Genomic DNA, 15899 nt, shown 5'->3' on the forward strand with positions numbered 1-15899 from the left:
GCATTCTACCTGGAAGCCATTAGAACATTACAGCACTTAAGTCCTTTGTTCTGTGGATTTTGGGCTATGCATCAAAAGAAATTACATCAGTTTTATATGTAATATAGAAATGAGCATAATAAAATATACATAATAAAACTCTATAAATAAATTTCTTTACAATGGTACTATGGTATCTAAGGTTAAGGAATATTTTTGTTCATCTGTAGAATAACAGGATATAGGTAATATGTAACTTATAGGTATAAAAGGTATAGGTAATTCAGAACTGAGAATGGAAAAACTTTTGTGTTTGTCTATAATTATACTGATGTACTATTACTGAAACTGCCCAGATATGTACTTTCCACATAGTGATAATTCAGCCGAACCGTGTTCAGTTAATACGACTCGAAAGTGAATGAAGTTCTGAAGGTAAGCCTCGCTAAATGAGTCCCCCTACAGGCGCGATCGCGTCATTGCATTCGGCTGCGCAGCATCTAAGGTGCAGCGGAAAATCCGAATAAGGAGCCGCGAATAAAGAGCCAACTTCAGCCTCGTTATCGAACCACGGTACCGTCTCCTTCAGCCAGAAGTCGAGCGAAGTGACAGGGACAGGCATGCCCACCCCCTCCGAAACCGTGACCAGCGTGCCCATCGATACTTTATGCCTTCTCCGCCTTAATAATAATAATAATAATAATAATAATAATAATAATAATACCCCGCGACCCAGTAGGATAAGCGGTTTGGAAAATGGATGGATGGATAATAATAATAATAATAATAATCGTGGTAGTAGTATGCAGTTTTGGTTCAGCCTTAAATACGGTTTTAAGTTTGTATTATGCAAATGAAAATTTACTGTTCATAAACGTACTATTTCATAAATATAGGCTTGTCTTTATATTGAAGAACCCACTGTATCATTTTCGGCGCATTTGAATGCTGTTAATTTTCCATAATTTACCATACTACCACACAGGACATCCTGGGATCGGACCCGAAGCATTTAAATTGGTTCATTAAAGCCATTCATTAAAATGGTCGTAATAATTAATACTAATTAACCAACATTATACAACAATTAGTTTCGACCAAGAAATCTGATTGGACAAGAGGCGTCGCGTGACTGCTGTTATCATAACCGCACTAGGTATTTCATATCGGCTGTATCATTACGCCTTACAGAGGTACTTAAAAACACAGTTATATGTGCCTCTTTTCCACCAACACAAAGCCGCTGCAGAATCTTAAAAAGTTTTCAGAGTATGACTCGTTGCGCTCTGTCTCTACCGCTACAATGCTACATTCTGAAACAATACATACACACTATCAGGTCTATATTAACCTAATGAGCACTGCTGAGGCAGTGTCAAGCTGGCTCCAGCCTACCCAGGCATTCCCGGGCTGCAAACTTCCACAGAACAGCTTCCAACCTGGCCTGATTCCATGCCTGGACATTCCCAGATTGTACAGAACATTGTTGATAGGTCTGGATGGAGGACCGAGTGCTCGCCTTGACGCCACCCCAGGCTGTGAGACTTTGCATTACTGACTTCCGGCTCGCTCCTCTCCTATTCCCTGCCCTGGCCATATGCGCGTCTATCCTCTAACGCATGGCCATTTTGTAATGCAGATACTTTGCTCGTTTCCATTGTCCTACGATCGACTGCTTCATTCCTGTGAATCTTAAAGTCCTAAAGACATTAATCACCTTGATATAACCAAAAACAGTAAAACGTAAAACAAAAGAATCAGCGGTATTATTAAGAATTATTTATATATAGCACTTGAGTCTATAAATATATTCTGGTGGGCAGATGATCTTGGTATTATTTCGAGCAGCAAGAACGTCTGAAATAAAAATCAGTAAAAACAAAACGTACATCGATAAGAAATTAATAAGCATGGATCTTATTTTCACTCAACATCACATTTGAGGATGAAGTATCCTACCCATTGGGTAGATAGAGTATTTACTCAAAGTTTTGGAAAGACTACCATATACAGTATATATATATATATGTTTCAGTATAATACTCCACCACAAGTACATGAGGGTTTCTGGAAGATAAAAATCACTGCAGTGCCATCTGGTGGCTACTAGGAGCGGTGCAATTTTGTAGAAAAGTTTAATCAGGCAAGAAATATTGCACAACAATACGAAAACCCACACACTTCCTTCTTTCAAGGGAAGAAGGAACGAGGCTTCCACGCAAACAGCAACTGACCACTGCACTTAATATTTACACAGTTGTTCCATGGAACTTAACACAAGTATGTAGTCAAGAATATAAAAGGATTGCACAACGTGAGAGTATATTCAAATTGCAGTTGATCAAAGCTGATTTTTTTTTGTCCAAAAATAAATAATCATGACAGTCCTTGGCATAAAATTCATGCTTAGGAACCTTTAAATTAGGTGATGTAGTCATTAGACTACAGTAGGCCGGTTCACTCATCTCGCTGGACATTCCCTAAGGTTGACAGGGCCAAAAACTTGGGAGATTTTGTCGAAGGACACCCGCCTCCCATTTATGATGACTCTCTGCAGACAGCCAGTGAAAGGTGCTATGAAGATCACTGGACGTGGAAGAGTCCCTGTATTAGTGAAGAAATGAGAAATGGTTAACATTTAAATATGGCCGCCACCCAAATGTCCATGACAATACATCTGAGGGCAGACTGAAGGCGATATGTAGGGAAAACGGTACCTGGAAGGCCTCCAACAAAGAGGGGACCACTTGTATTGGTATATGAAGATAAGGGGGGTCCCACTGTATAGCTGCCCTCAGTATCCACGTCCAGCTGGACAACATTGTTTCGCTTGATCACTGACGGGACGAAAAAGTGGATTGAACATTCTTTTTCCACACAATGTTGAAGATAAACATCTCATTAAGAAAGACATTTATTTTAAGCTTTTTTCTAGGGGAATTGTTGTACTTCCTGGGATTGGAACACACAACCACTGGATTCTTAGCACAATGCTCTACGTGTTGAGATGCAGGTGCTAAATAAAACAATGGAGTCTGTACACTCTCTAGGGGTTCGGTGTCCTTCACAAAACTGGCAGAATAAGACCCAATTGCAGCGGTAACAGCTTGGTACCACAGTGCTGAACAGGGCCATCTGGAGGTCAGCGCTCACCTGCTACGCGGTGGAAGGTGTCATCACAGAGGGGCTGCTGTGGTGTGATAGTAACACTGAAAACCCCCTCTCCGTTGTCCACCTGGACCACCACCTGGGAGACAGCAGAGGAAACGATGTGGTATGAATGTGGCACGTTTCAGAAGCATCGACGCTAGACCAGACAGATGGACTTACCTGCCCATTCCTCATGAAAAGGGTCAAATGATGTCCCTCGTGAGACCCACCCACGTGGAAGAGGAGTCCTGTCAGGTTTCTGGGTCGAATCTCGAACACAAGCTCAAAGCTGACGCCCACGACGAAGGAGTTCTCTGTAAAACATCCAACCACAGTCAAGTGGAGGCTTACCATCCCTACAATTAAACAGAAACTATAAAATCTTAAAATCTTTCAAATTTAAATCACAAACTGCTTGAACCAATCCACTATTGATTAGAAAGTATTTGACTATTGCTCTATTCAGTGATAAAAGTCAGACAACACTGGATCCCAAACTGAGAAGCACTACGTCACCTATAACAGCATAGCTCCCATGTCCTGAGAAGTAGGCTCCGCTTTCGAATGGTCCATCAAAGCAAGGTGCCACCCCATGATTAACAGCAGGTCCTTCCATTGGTTGACCATTTAGCTTGAAGTTACGGATGCATCCAATCACACTCTCGCTGGGGAGGGACTTCCACTGAAACAAGCAGGGTGCCAAACACTGTCAATGAATAAATCTCATGCAAATTGTAAACTATTGCAATTGACCTGGAGGCAAGAGCAAAAGAGAAAGGGACACGTATTGAAGATATTCGGTCATTTACTTGGGAGCAGGAAATCTACTAAAAGGCTGAATAAGAGGGAGGTTTTGTGGTAAGTAGTGAGTGGAGAACGAGAGAGTGAACTTGTGTTTAGCTGACTATGTGGCTGAAATCAACAAATCCATTCAAGTTTCTCACATTAGACAATTTCACGTTCTTTACGGCTACTGGACGGTGGAACCTCGCTACCTGATGCCTGGAGAGTATGGATGCTGGCACGCTGCCTAGGAAGATGTGCGGCTGCAGGTCCGAGAGTCGGTCATTGAGGAGTAGTTGCCCTTCTTTGATGTGAAGCCCATCCACAACCAGGCGGAAGTTTCCAGCCCCCCAGCCAAACGTGATCTGAGTTGCACCCATGAATGAATGGTCAGTCAACTGCCACGCATAATGCTGAAATGACTGAATGCTGGAATAAGTCAGTGAAGATTTGATCTGGTTGTATGTTTTCAATTTCAATTACCACATGCGCAAACCCACATTATCTTAATTGTCATTGATAGCACGCTTCTGCATTCATACTCGGTTGGGTTCTATAAGTGTTCCATGGATTCTTACTGTGTGCCATTTCCCATTGTTGAACTTCTCCCTGTTGAAGACACTCCTCCCTCCAATGACCAGCCGGATCCTGCCGCCCACCACACAAAGAGTGACGAAGGACTTTTGATGTGGGCCGCCCACATAGAACAGCACCCCATCCGCTGACCGGGTCCGCATGTCCAGGGAGAACTGAGGCCTGTGATGCAGTAAGACGGTAGAAGTACCTGCTTCAGACTTCCTCCAGAACTCCAGAACACATTAACAGGCTTCACCTAGAACCCCATGTTTCTGAGGGTGAAATCCCCACCCCTTCAGCTGGCAAAATCTATCAATGGGACCCCCCCCCACCACTCATGCCAGTTTTACTTATACATAAATGTTTTGTGTTTTAACTTTGGTGTTCCCTGCTCCCACATATGACTGAAAGACAATGATTTCAGCTGTATTCTGTCTAGAAACATGACAACTGATGAAGGTCCAGGCCTCGGCTTGTGAGACCAGGGACAAGATGGAACTGAACTTCAATTCAGGTTCCGTTCAGTTTGGCTCAGTTCTCCACTGCACCCAAACCCAATAGATCTGTTTCAAAGCTCATCTGACCATCAGTTACAGGTTGAAAACCAAACATGGGAAACCCTTTGAGAAAAGTCTGATCTACTCACTGAACTCCTGACTGCCTCCTGGCTGTATTTGGGGGGTAATGGTCAGTAATGTAATTTTTTCCTGTCTGGATGTTTGTATTATCTTTGGGGGTCCGCTATATTATTAATTAATATTATTATCCAGGGGTTTAAACGTCACATCCAGAAAGTACAAATCCAGACCAAGGTTTGTACATTCTGCACCTGAACCTGCCACTTTCTCAATCCTAGTTCTGGTGCCCCCCCCGCCAAAATATTTTCATTCCATCCCTACATTAATCAGCCTCATATGGTCCTTACTAAGCTAATAATTGATGTGGCAAGTTGAAAACAGTGTAGGTTGGAATAAAAAGATTCTGGCTGGGGGGGGGGGGGGGGGGGCTGCCAAGAACAGGATTGAGAGCCACTGTACGAACCTGAGCTCTGAAGAAAAATTGGGTTTATGTAATTAAATTGTGATGACTGTGTCGTTTTTAGAAAGTAAAATTCTTGTATGTTGTGGGGTCGTGTCCACTGAATAATGACGGCTAACCGGTTCAGGAGCATCTGTGGGGTGAGGCTGTAGTTTAAGTAGCTGGCAGGTCCTCCAAGCTGGTGGGCATGCTGGATGGCTGTGGGCATCCTGCAGCCAGAGGAGGTCCCATCTGCGGGCTCCTGAGTCTGTTAAACACACAGATATGGGATAGACGGTGCTCCATTAGCTGGGGGAAAGAGGAGGACGTCCACGGAATGAGGGATGAGACGGGCAGGATTTTAAAAAGCAGTGATGACCACACCACTAGGTGGCACTGAGGAGACAAATTTAAATTCACAATAAGCCAAGGACAGGTGATGGAGGAGAGGAATGCTTGAGGGTAGTTAAGGGTCAACACTGTGGAGGCACGGCAGATCTTTCTGGTTCTTCCCTCCCCTGACTTTGGAGCGCCATCATAGACCATGGCTTACTGTTTCACATTTTGGCTGCAGTGCATCATGGGAGAGAGCACTATTTGCCCAGGACCAACTACATTGTTCTTAATACCGAATCGATATAGACACAGTTTTCATGTGCTAATTATCATGTACAGGACATTTCATAGCTGGTTAGTATGGTATGAGAGTGCTATACAGATTATTTCTGACAACTTTTTCAGTTATCTGATTATTTCTGTTTCTTTGCTCTCTTGTTTGGCTACAGTTTGGCCATTTTTTTAAGGTGCACATGTGCAGTCTCGGTGTGAGTGGGAAATGCGAAATAAATTTTGGGTGATTTGTATGTAAACAGGGTAGGTAAATGGCTTTGAGACTTCGATATCCTGTCCAGAATAAGGAATCAATTTATGGAAAATCAAAAATATATATATATGGGAAATCAAAAAGGCTGTGATTAAAGCTTGAGGAAGCCTTAGTAACTCTGCCTCACAACCTCTGACCATACTCTGACATTAACTAACCATACTATGACATCATATGACCTTACTCTGACATCATATGATCACTCTGACATCATATGACCATACTCTGACATCATATGAGCATACGCTGGTCTTTCGATATGGTTTCATTATTGGTTAGTGGGTGAGGGTGAAAAATGGGTTTTCAGTGTGGGTGGGCCGTTCACACCTTGGAAGCCACACCGTGCCACTGTCAGACAGCCACAAGGCACAATGATGATTGATTGGCCAAAATGAGACAGAATGGGACTGGAAATACTGGGCGTGGCTATGAACTAGGCACAACACTAATGTGACTCCTTCCATTTCTACTGATTTACCACGGTTAACCTGGTCAATCGATGTGAATGAAAGATCATATTAATTTAACTATCATGACACTGGCTGCCTCTGTTTATCAGCTCAACACGCAAACATGTTTTCAAAATATTATTGAAGTCCAAACATTGATTTATTTCCCATTGAAATAATTTGTTGAATAATTCACACTAAAAGGTTTTTTTTTCTGGGGTTGGAAGTATAGATAGTAAATTATACACAAAAACACACATATACAAATGTGAAGTGTCCATGTAGAATATAAGTGATTTTGGGACGTTGGAGTTAGGGGTGAGAATTTTGTGCTTGATGTATAAGTGCAGTTTTGAGCATGTTTGTCCTCACAGAGGATGCTGTGTACACATCTTGTTACTGTTTTATTGGGAGGATTAAATTTTGCAGGATCTGACTTAGACAGGACAGTGGGGAAGAGGAGAGTATGGGACAATGCACACAGGCCCACAATGACTAAATTCAAATGATACATTTATTTGTTATGTTCTAATAACAGAACAGATTCAATTAATTAGACTGCTTAAGAGTGCAGTTCATTCGTAAAATGTTTAACTTTTCTGTAAGCTTTTGATAAACAGAACAATCGCAAGTGACAGATGCATATTAACTCATGTTAATGCAAGTAAATATTAAATATGTGGGGAAACTGCATTTTATTTTCTCCCTCCGGGGAACCGTTTTAGCAAAGATCATCAGACAATAACAGAAAATGATGAGGCCGAAATTTCCACATTAATCCTCCTTAATCCTCCTTTGCCGTCTTTGGCTTTTCCTGTTCCTTTTCTTCAGCTCTGGAAGCAAAGCATCATCGGAAGACGTTAATGCTGAATTCACACGGGACTCACATTCAACAATGATGGCAACACCTAGAGAGGTTAAAGGTCAAATGCACTGCAATAACCCCATAATGAGACTGTCCGGCGTACAGCACTAGGCATCAGAGGAATTTCTGCATCATAGTGGATGTCTACAAATGCATGAAATGGAAGCCAGACTGAAGCCTTCCAATGTTGAGAGGATGATGAGAAACATCAAAGAAGATCGTAAATCTGAGCTTGAGTAATTACAGTTCTTATGACTAGGTCACCTACCGGCAAGCTGGTGGTGCTGTTCTGCCTGGCCAGCATCAGCCGGGGTGGGTGTTCAGCACTGCACACGTCCAGCAAAACATCCCCGCCTTTTTGGAATTCTGTCAGGTCTTCTGGCCTATACTGGTTGCTCTCCCTGCAACAGACAAGATGCGCAACAGTCAACACTCAACTTCCGATAACTACAGTCATGGGTACCAGTCATGGGTATGATCTGCACAAAGCAAACCAGCTGCATGCAGATGTCCATCATTACCCAGAATGCACAGCAATTCTATTTTCCATCTCATTAGAAAGGTCGCCCAGAAGGATATACGTTCAAGTCCTTCGAAGGACATTGTCAGTGTTTTCAGTCGTATAGAAATACAGACATCTACGCTGAGAAGGATTTTGGTCAAAAGAAGAAACATCTCAATACGGTCTTAGTCAACACCATAAAGAGTGAGACTGTGTAATGACCTCCTTGTGTAGAGGTTTGTAATGCAGCCTTTGAACGTATCCTTCGCCAGGATGACGTCGCCTCCATCTATGTTGACTGGCGATGATGAGGATGACTGCTCTTCACCATCATCATCCTCGTCAACCCACAGGTCCAACCTGTCGAATGGGAGTGATTGACAAGTCAAGCTCGATTTGAATGGTTGACATAAAAGTATAGTAGGTGGCATGATGAGTTCAAGTACATGAAACAGGTACTGTTATGAAAACACTTCAAAGGGATGAAAAGCGTAAAATGTTGGTCAAACGTAAGAATATAAAATGAGAACGAGGCTTTCCGCCTCATCAGTTCCACGAGGATCTTTTTAATCACATTTCTTCTATGTGTTAATTAGGAGGTGAGGTAACCCACCTATCTCCCTTCCTCATGGCTGTCACATAGTGCCATTTGCCGTCATTATACGTTTTATGTGACTTCCAAAGTTTGCCATTGAACCTCAGGTTCACAAAGCCATCAGCCAGGGACAGTTCGAGTCCATCGACCTTTCAAAACAAAAAAAAAAGAACAATCAGCTGACTGAAAGCACATTTACAAATAAAGACCAAAAAAAATCTTTCTTAAGGATTCATAGTGAAACTATTTCAAAATGAAATGTATGGCTGGAATCGATTTGGAGTGAGGAGATAGTCTTACCTCCTCGCTCTTCTTCAGCAGGAGACCTTGGCCTTCAGTGCTCCGGAAGCCCAGGGACACTGTCATGCCATCTGCTAGCTGGAAGCCCGGCAGCGGACTGGACAGTGAGCTCCCGAGGCTAAACTCAGCTTTGCGTGCGGCCTGAGGTCAAGGGCAAGAAGGAAATGTCAAGAGCAGACCATAAAATGAGGTTACCCTCCGCACCCCAGAACTGAGTTCAGGGTCCAGCTGTGATTGCAGACTCACGAAAAATTCTGTAGGACAGCCCTGGCTGATGCCGACTTCTTCATCAAACACCTCTGAGTTACTGTTCACCTTGATTTTCTTCACGCATCCCTTCAATGGCTGAATGGTGATGTTATCTCTGAAGAAGCACACATGCACAATGAATCATCTCGGCTTCATAAGATGCTTCACCAAAGTAAAGAGGGAAGTGGAACCCATTTACCTTTCTCTCAATGATGAAGGCAGGCCACCAATATAATACTTCTGATACACTCCTTGATTAATCATCAGGTTATTCAATATCGCTTTATTTTTCACAACAAGAACTGATCTGAAATTTGTTAAAAGGACCAAGGAGATCTCACTGTTCTCGTCCTATCAAGGAATGAAAGACAAAACATAGAATAGACTGAATATATTCATCTTTCAGCACCTTGGCTTTGCCAATGAAAATATTTATTTATTAAAACAGAATTATTCAGCAAATCTTCTTACCAGAGGAATTATCTTTTCTTGGCTTGTCACTGTTGGCAAAATCTTGTTTCCTTCACGCCCCCTAAACACGGCATAGCCTTGTTCCACACTAATACTGTAGTAAGAGTCCTAGCCACAAAAAAGATTTGAGTAAAACATTTTACTACCACTGAACTGCAAGATAATTCACAATGAAGCACGTAATGTCAATACATTTTATACATCAGTTCGTTAAGTGAGCTAGCTTATCTGTCATATTTTGATGATAGCTCAATAAAATGAAAATGCAATTAGCCTGTGTCTGCCTTTGCGGGACATACCTCATTTCCAAGGTACAGCAGCAGTGCATTCTCCGATCGGGTGTAGATATTTTGACTTAATCGGAGAGTTTTCTCTGTAGATTTATCTGAGATATTTACACTTGCGTAGCCCGTGCCTTCAAAGTAGTAAGACACCGATGACTGGGATTGCCTTGAAAGAAAGCAAACCATTGTTATTCAAAAGCAGAAAATGACTCCAGGAAGGTGGTGCTGACTGTCCAAACAGACTGAGTGGCCTAGTCTGGTCTGGCCTACCTCTTACACGGTGCCTTCTGGTTTACTCTGAAGGCATTCTTGAAGTTGTACAGGCTGATGAATTTCTCATTGAAGGTAGACAGCTCAATGCAGCCTTGGTATTTGGGCAAACGTAAGAGTTCTGGTGGCTGAAGAAAATATTTTGAAATGTCACTAACATGTTTCCTCATTTCACAGACTGTGCTCTTGTCGCTGTTGTTTTTTATTACAAATTGCAAGATCGAAAGGCGTGCAGAGTGGCAGAGGGAGCAAGACACAGAGGATACTCACGTTGAAGTCATCAGGGTATCCACCAACGTAGAAGACAACATCACTTGGATCCACATCAAACAAGTTGTGCGCGGGATCTCCGTTCTCCATCGCGGATACTGGTGGCTCAGGACTGTTTGGTTTTGACGGCTTTGTAATGGTCAGCTGAGCATCTTCATATATTCTTGGGAAGAAATATGAAGGAGAAGAAAGATCAGTATCACAGAGAATCAGCAAAAGCCACTTTGCATGGACTAACGGGTGCCATCAAGTACCTGCGTAAGTCAATCTTGTCAAAGGTGGCCACCTCTGGGTCAGATTGGGTGATGCTAAAGGAATTGATCTCGTGCACACGGTCATTCAGCTTGTAGATGTAGATCAGCTCGTTGTTTCTCAGAAACATTCCCATGTAGTTCTTGGTGGACTGTGGTGGGGTTGGGGTACATTGAAAAGCTTGGTTGAGCAGTTATCCCTGCATAGGTAGCTTGTGCAGTAGTGTTACCACTGAATTCAGTGAAAATGCCTTGAAAATGCAAGAGAGGAGGAGGGAACTCACGTTCTTGTTGCCGAGGTACAGCACAAACATGTCCTCGGTGTCAGGGATCTGTCGTCGCCGGCGGCGATCATCACCCCGTCCAGAGTCTCCGCTTTTGGGCCGCTGGAGGGACAGCGACAGGGAGGTGTAGGCCCTCAGGTCCTCCAGGTCAGAAGGCGAGCGCAGTTCCACGTATCCGTCCCCATTGAAGTTCATGGGGACAACAACCTGCGAAGGATATGGTTACTCTCAACCTGGAACACCCCCCCCCACTTCACATAATGAAGGGTTAACATAAAGACATTATTCCTATGTTTATTCCACTTACTTTATCCAAATAAATAGAAGGAAAGGAAAACAGAAGGATAGAGACGCGTTCAATGTGATGATGTGAGTGATTTTCGAAGATTGGGGGGCTCACCCGGTTGGCAGCATCTCTGGCTAACTCAATCAGCTCCTTGATCTTCCGGATGTTCTCAGACACATTAGTCGTTGACAGCTGGGTGGTCAGGTTCTCCACCTGGGAGATCTTGTTCAGCAGCGATGGAATCGTGCTGCTGAGGTTCTTCACTGTATACAGTTCGAAAACACCGTTACCCAGCATTCAAAGGGAAAGAGCTGCGTTTCTATTGCAAAAAAAACTTGAACCAAGACTTTGGCTGGGGGTATATAAGATGAAATGCCAGTTTGGGCACTTACCCGATTGGTCTACGTCATTCAGTATATCATCAAAAGAATCAATTTTGGGGACTGTGATGTTGTCTATTTCACTTTGGAGTTTCTTGAGCTTGTCAAGTGCATCATTGGCTGTGTCATTGGCTGAAGCTGTTGTCCTCTTTGCATTTTTAATGATGTCACCAATGTCGTCTGAAATACAACAGTGAGACTCAAGACAGGGCAATGTGGCTGTGACTGCAGGCACCATCAAACTTAGAGGCTCCCACTAACATAATACTTGGCATGAATGGTTGCAGCATCGCATCACCCTTTCTGCATTGTGATGACATATAGTAGTGCCTCAGTTGTGGTTTAAGATCTGCTGCCATTTCAAGTTTCCTCTGAATTCACCCCAGGCAAAGCCAATATAGTCGCACCCTTGCTTGCACACATTTCTCCATGAACTTCACCTACCACGTCTGATCTTGCCCAGTTCATCTTGGGCAGCAAGAAGATCCTTATTCAGTGCATCTTTTTTCTTTGTTGCTCGGTCTAGCTGTTGCTTCTGGTTGTTCAGCTTGTCCTTAATTCCTGTGAGCCATCCAACTGACGTCAGCACAGAAATTGCACAATGTACAAGTCCTCTGTGTGTTTGACACTAATAACCTAAAGCTTGCAATGGAGTACAGAACCTAGAGAGGACTAACGTACTAAGAATCAATAACTGAACATGAGGAATAAGTGGATCAGAACTATCTTTGCTCTGGAGACAATTTGCTGTACACGAGTGCTACACATGCTCGGCATTGTCAGAGTATTCATGGAGAAAGTGAACTACGTAATGTGATGAACACCTTCGAGGTCCCTCTCTGCATCCTTAGCCTCGGTCAGAAGCATTTCTCCCTTGTCTTTCATCTCCTTGGCCTTCTTTGGCAGATCCTCCTGCAGCACATCCTTCAAGAGCAATCAATCAAAGATGACGAAATTAATTGAGCATATCACATGTTTGACTCACAGTATGGCCCTAAGTGGTAGTTCAGCTAGTTCCATATTTGACCTCTTAGCGGTCGATTTTACCCAAAACCACTAATGCTGCTGTAGCTTACAGTTTAATGCCTTAGCTAGCTGCATATTTTCTAGTTACATCACTAAACAAGGAATAACCAAGTTGGTGTGTAACAGTACATAATATATTCCTAAAAACATTCCTGTATCTCATACCATAATGTAACTCGATGTCTAAACTATGAGAAAGGGAGCTCACTTGGTCGGTTGGCTACCGTGTCCCTGGATGTTGGCCTATCGTAGAGTGTTATTGGTGTCCTTTAATGTTCTGGTCTATCATAGGGACCCCCTGGCTCTCAGCTTACCCTCAGGGCTTGATCAGCTGCATCCTTCGCCTTTCGTGCGGCCTCCTCCGCAGCCTGGATTGCTTCTGTGATATTCTTATATGCATCGATGGCATCGATGGCGTCTCGCACACCCGAGCTCCTACTGGCATTCCTCACTGCCCTGTGGGGGCGGAGCATGACAAATATTGATGGGGGTGGGGTTCAGGAATGCACAGAGGTTCCAGTTCTATAATTAATTTCCTTCTATCGCACCCAGCTCTTAGCCCTGCCCATAAACCCCTACAGAAATAAACCAGACTCACTCCTGCAAATCCATGGCTAGCTGATTGAGGAGCTCAGCGTGCTTCTCCGCCCTCACCACCAGGTCCTCTTTGGCAGCAGCCGTGGAGATGAGGTTCACCTTCTTGATGAGGTCCATTTTGGCGCCATCCAGCTGCGCGGCAAGCATCTCGTATTCCTGGTTTCAAAAATGAAAGACGTCGTCCAGGACGTCACGCAAATGCCATGTTTCTGCTGCTGGCTAAACTGAGCTGGGCCTCTGATTGTTATCTGAGGAACCTAGGCAAGCCTAAACTCGTCTGCTCATCACTCCATGCAGACATAACGTAAATCCTGTGGATCATCTCCATGTATTCATCCCTTACGAAACATAATACACCTCTGGTATATCTGGCTCCAGAAAACACGTCCCTACCTTCTTGCTATCCTGAAGCATTTTGAGAAGATCTTCGGTGCTCTTCAGCTGGTTCTTTGCCATTTGGATTTGGTTGGAGACACTGTCCTTCTCCTTCCTCAGATCCTCCGTGCGTCTCTAAAGTCACATGATTCAGATTACATTCATATTGGCTCCTCTGCATCGCTGCATCGAGAGTGAATGTCAATGGCAGCACGACAGCAGGCGTGTGGTACCTCGAGGGCCTCCAGGCCAGCAGTGTTCAGCCTGTTCTGGGCCTTGGCTTTCTCTACTGTGTCCTCAGCCTCTTTCAAGGCCCCCCTCAGGTCTCGGAGCTTGGACTCGTAGTCATTCAGCAGGCCCGCGATTCTCCTGGCAGCCTTCTCGTTCAACTCGTACTGCTTGGTCACATTGTTCCTGATGTAGTCCAGCACTGAAAACGAAAAGGAGGCCAATTTTGCCTGCTTCCCCTTCAAATCACGTCACGTGACCAACGGTAATCGAACTGACAGCAAACTATTACGGTAAAAAAAAAAAATCTGAACGCAAGCTGTGCGCTTCACAAGGGTGAGGGCCTACGTTTCTGTGCTTCATCCCGCTCGCTGACTGCCTCCCGCAGCTGGTCTGCACAGCTCAGCTGCTCCATCTCATGCACCATGCGCTCTGCCTCTGCCAGCATCCGGGTCAGATCCGCAGGGGGGACCCCGTCAGTGGCACCGTCAAGCTCCTTCAGCAGGTCTGTAGGGGACGAGTCAGAGCGAGTCACGACCAGGGTAAGGAGAGGGAGTCTAACATGTGAGACGGGTACAGGGGGCCTGAGAGGGACGGAGAAGAAAGAGATGCATGAGCACAGATAAAAGGCTAGAGCTTTCAGGAGAGAATCGTCAGCCTTAAAAGGGCATGAGTCACCGTTGCTTTTACCTTTGGTGGTGGGGGTTGGGGGGCGGGGTTTACTGCCAACCTGGCAATTTTTGGCATAAATACAATCGCTAATTAAATAGAATTTTGAAGGAGTTGTCCTTCTCATCCCTGCCATAGTCAGTGGCTTTCAGACAGGGATGTTCAGACCATGGGCTGAGATTGCAGTAATCAATCCATGACCCCCACCAGGAGGAACCAGGAGGGACTAGGAGGAACCAGGAGGGACTGGGAGGACAAGTGCCTCCACAAAATTTAATTTGGATTCATTCATCCCCCAAATAAAAAGACCTTTGTATTTAAATTGTGTTGTCTCCGCCAAATATCAAACTCTCTCCTACGTATCTGCTCCCAGCTACTCCTGTCACAGGTATGACAGGCCTGATGGCGAAGTAGATGCCTGCTTCACCTTGTATTTTCTTGAAGAGCTTCTGGGCCTCAGACAGCAAGTCTTTGGCCTTCAGATGTGTCTCCTCAATGTTCTCCAATGCTTGCTGGCCCTTCAGATAGCTACTGTCAGCCTAGAAGAAAGAAGCAAGTTCACAAGCAACAGTCAACGTAATAATATTCAGAATAATGATACTCTAAAAGACTTCTGCTAATTTTTGGTTCTTCGCAATGCAGCTCAAAGACATTCTGAGAGGTAAACGTTGTTCCAGTACCTTCTCTTTGAGAACATTTATATCATCATCCAAGTTCTGGACATCCGCGTCCAGCTGTGCTACTTTGGTCCACTGGCCTTGCACACTGGTGTTGTATCTGCTCATCAGAGCCTGAAAAACAAAGGAAGTATTAGGTCTTGCTGTAGTAAGAACATTTACTTTACTGGAATCCCGATGCTGCCTTAAACCCAGCAAAGGCTGAATGACAGGCCCAGCAGTTATGAGTTCTGCTGTTAAAACTTGTTAACACAGATGCCCTAGGGAGAAAAAAAACTGCATCCAGAGGAATTTTATCAGTTTGATGCCGGAATGCAAGGCTGAACACACATTCAGCTGTTGTGCATGTGTGCGCACGTGCGTGTGCACGTGCGGCAGTGGAACAAAAGGTGGGGCTACGTGCAGGCCATCTGCTCCTCAGATCTTACTGAAAACCCTAGTCCAAAGCTGTGGTGATTCTTCCACCTCTGAGGCGGAGCGATG

At 44.2% G+C, this 15899-nt stretch overlaps 1 protein-coding gene across 1 annotated transcript in view; it reads right to left on the reverse strand.

The window, feature by feature from the left end:
• Positions 1–2095: 2095 nt before the first annotated feature.
• The window catches only part of LOC125739779 (laminin subunit alpha-3-like), a 58167-nt gene continuing 44363 nt past the window's right edge, over positions 2096–15899 (reverse strand). Inside the window, 31 exon segments of the mRNA XM_049010232.1 lie at positions 2096–2583; positions 2697–2816; positions 3133–3226; positions 3310–3443; positions 3646–3811; positions 4125–4277; positions 4491–4668; positions 5646–5773; positions 7971–8103; positions 8427–8564; positions 8818–8948; positions 9100–9240; positions 9346–9463; positions 9548–9699; positions 9820–9927; positions 10119–10269; positions 10374–10501; positions 10644–10806; positions 10898–11046; positions 11179–11385; positions 11579–11727; positions 11857–12024; positions 12289–12405; positions 12669–12768; positions 13185–13326; positions 13469–13623; positions 13861–13977; positions 14076–14272; positions 14419–14577; positions 15167–15278; positions 15420–15530. Of these exon segments, the coding sequence (XP_048866189.1) occupies positions 2441–2583; positions 2697–2816; positions 3133–3226; positions 3310–3443; positions 3646–3811; positions 4125–4277; positions 4491–4668; positions 5646–5773; positions 7971–8103; positions 8427–8564; positions 8818–8948; positions 9100–9240; positions 9346–9463; positions 9548–9699; positions 9820–9927; positions 10119–10269; positions 10374–10501; positions 10644–10806; positions 10898–11046; positions 11179–11385; positions 11579–11727; positions 11857–12024; positions 12289–12405; positions 12669–12768; positions 13185–13326; positions 13469–13623; positions 13861–13977; positions 14076–14272; positions 14419–14577; positions 15167–15278; positions 15420–15530 (4362 nt within the window). The 3' untranslated portion in view covers positions 2096–2440.

Source organism: Brienomyrus brachyistius, chromosome 4, assembly GCF_023856365.1.
Source record: "Brienomyrus brachyistius isolate T26 chromosome 4, BBRACH_0.4, whole genome shotgun sequence".
Lineage (NCBI taxonomy): Eukaryota > Metazoa > Chordata > Actinopteri > Osteoglossiformes > Mormyridae > Brienomyrus > Brienomyrus brachyistius.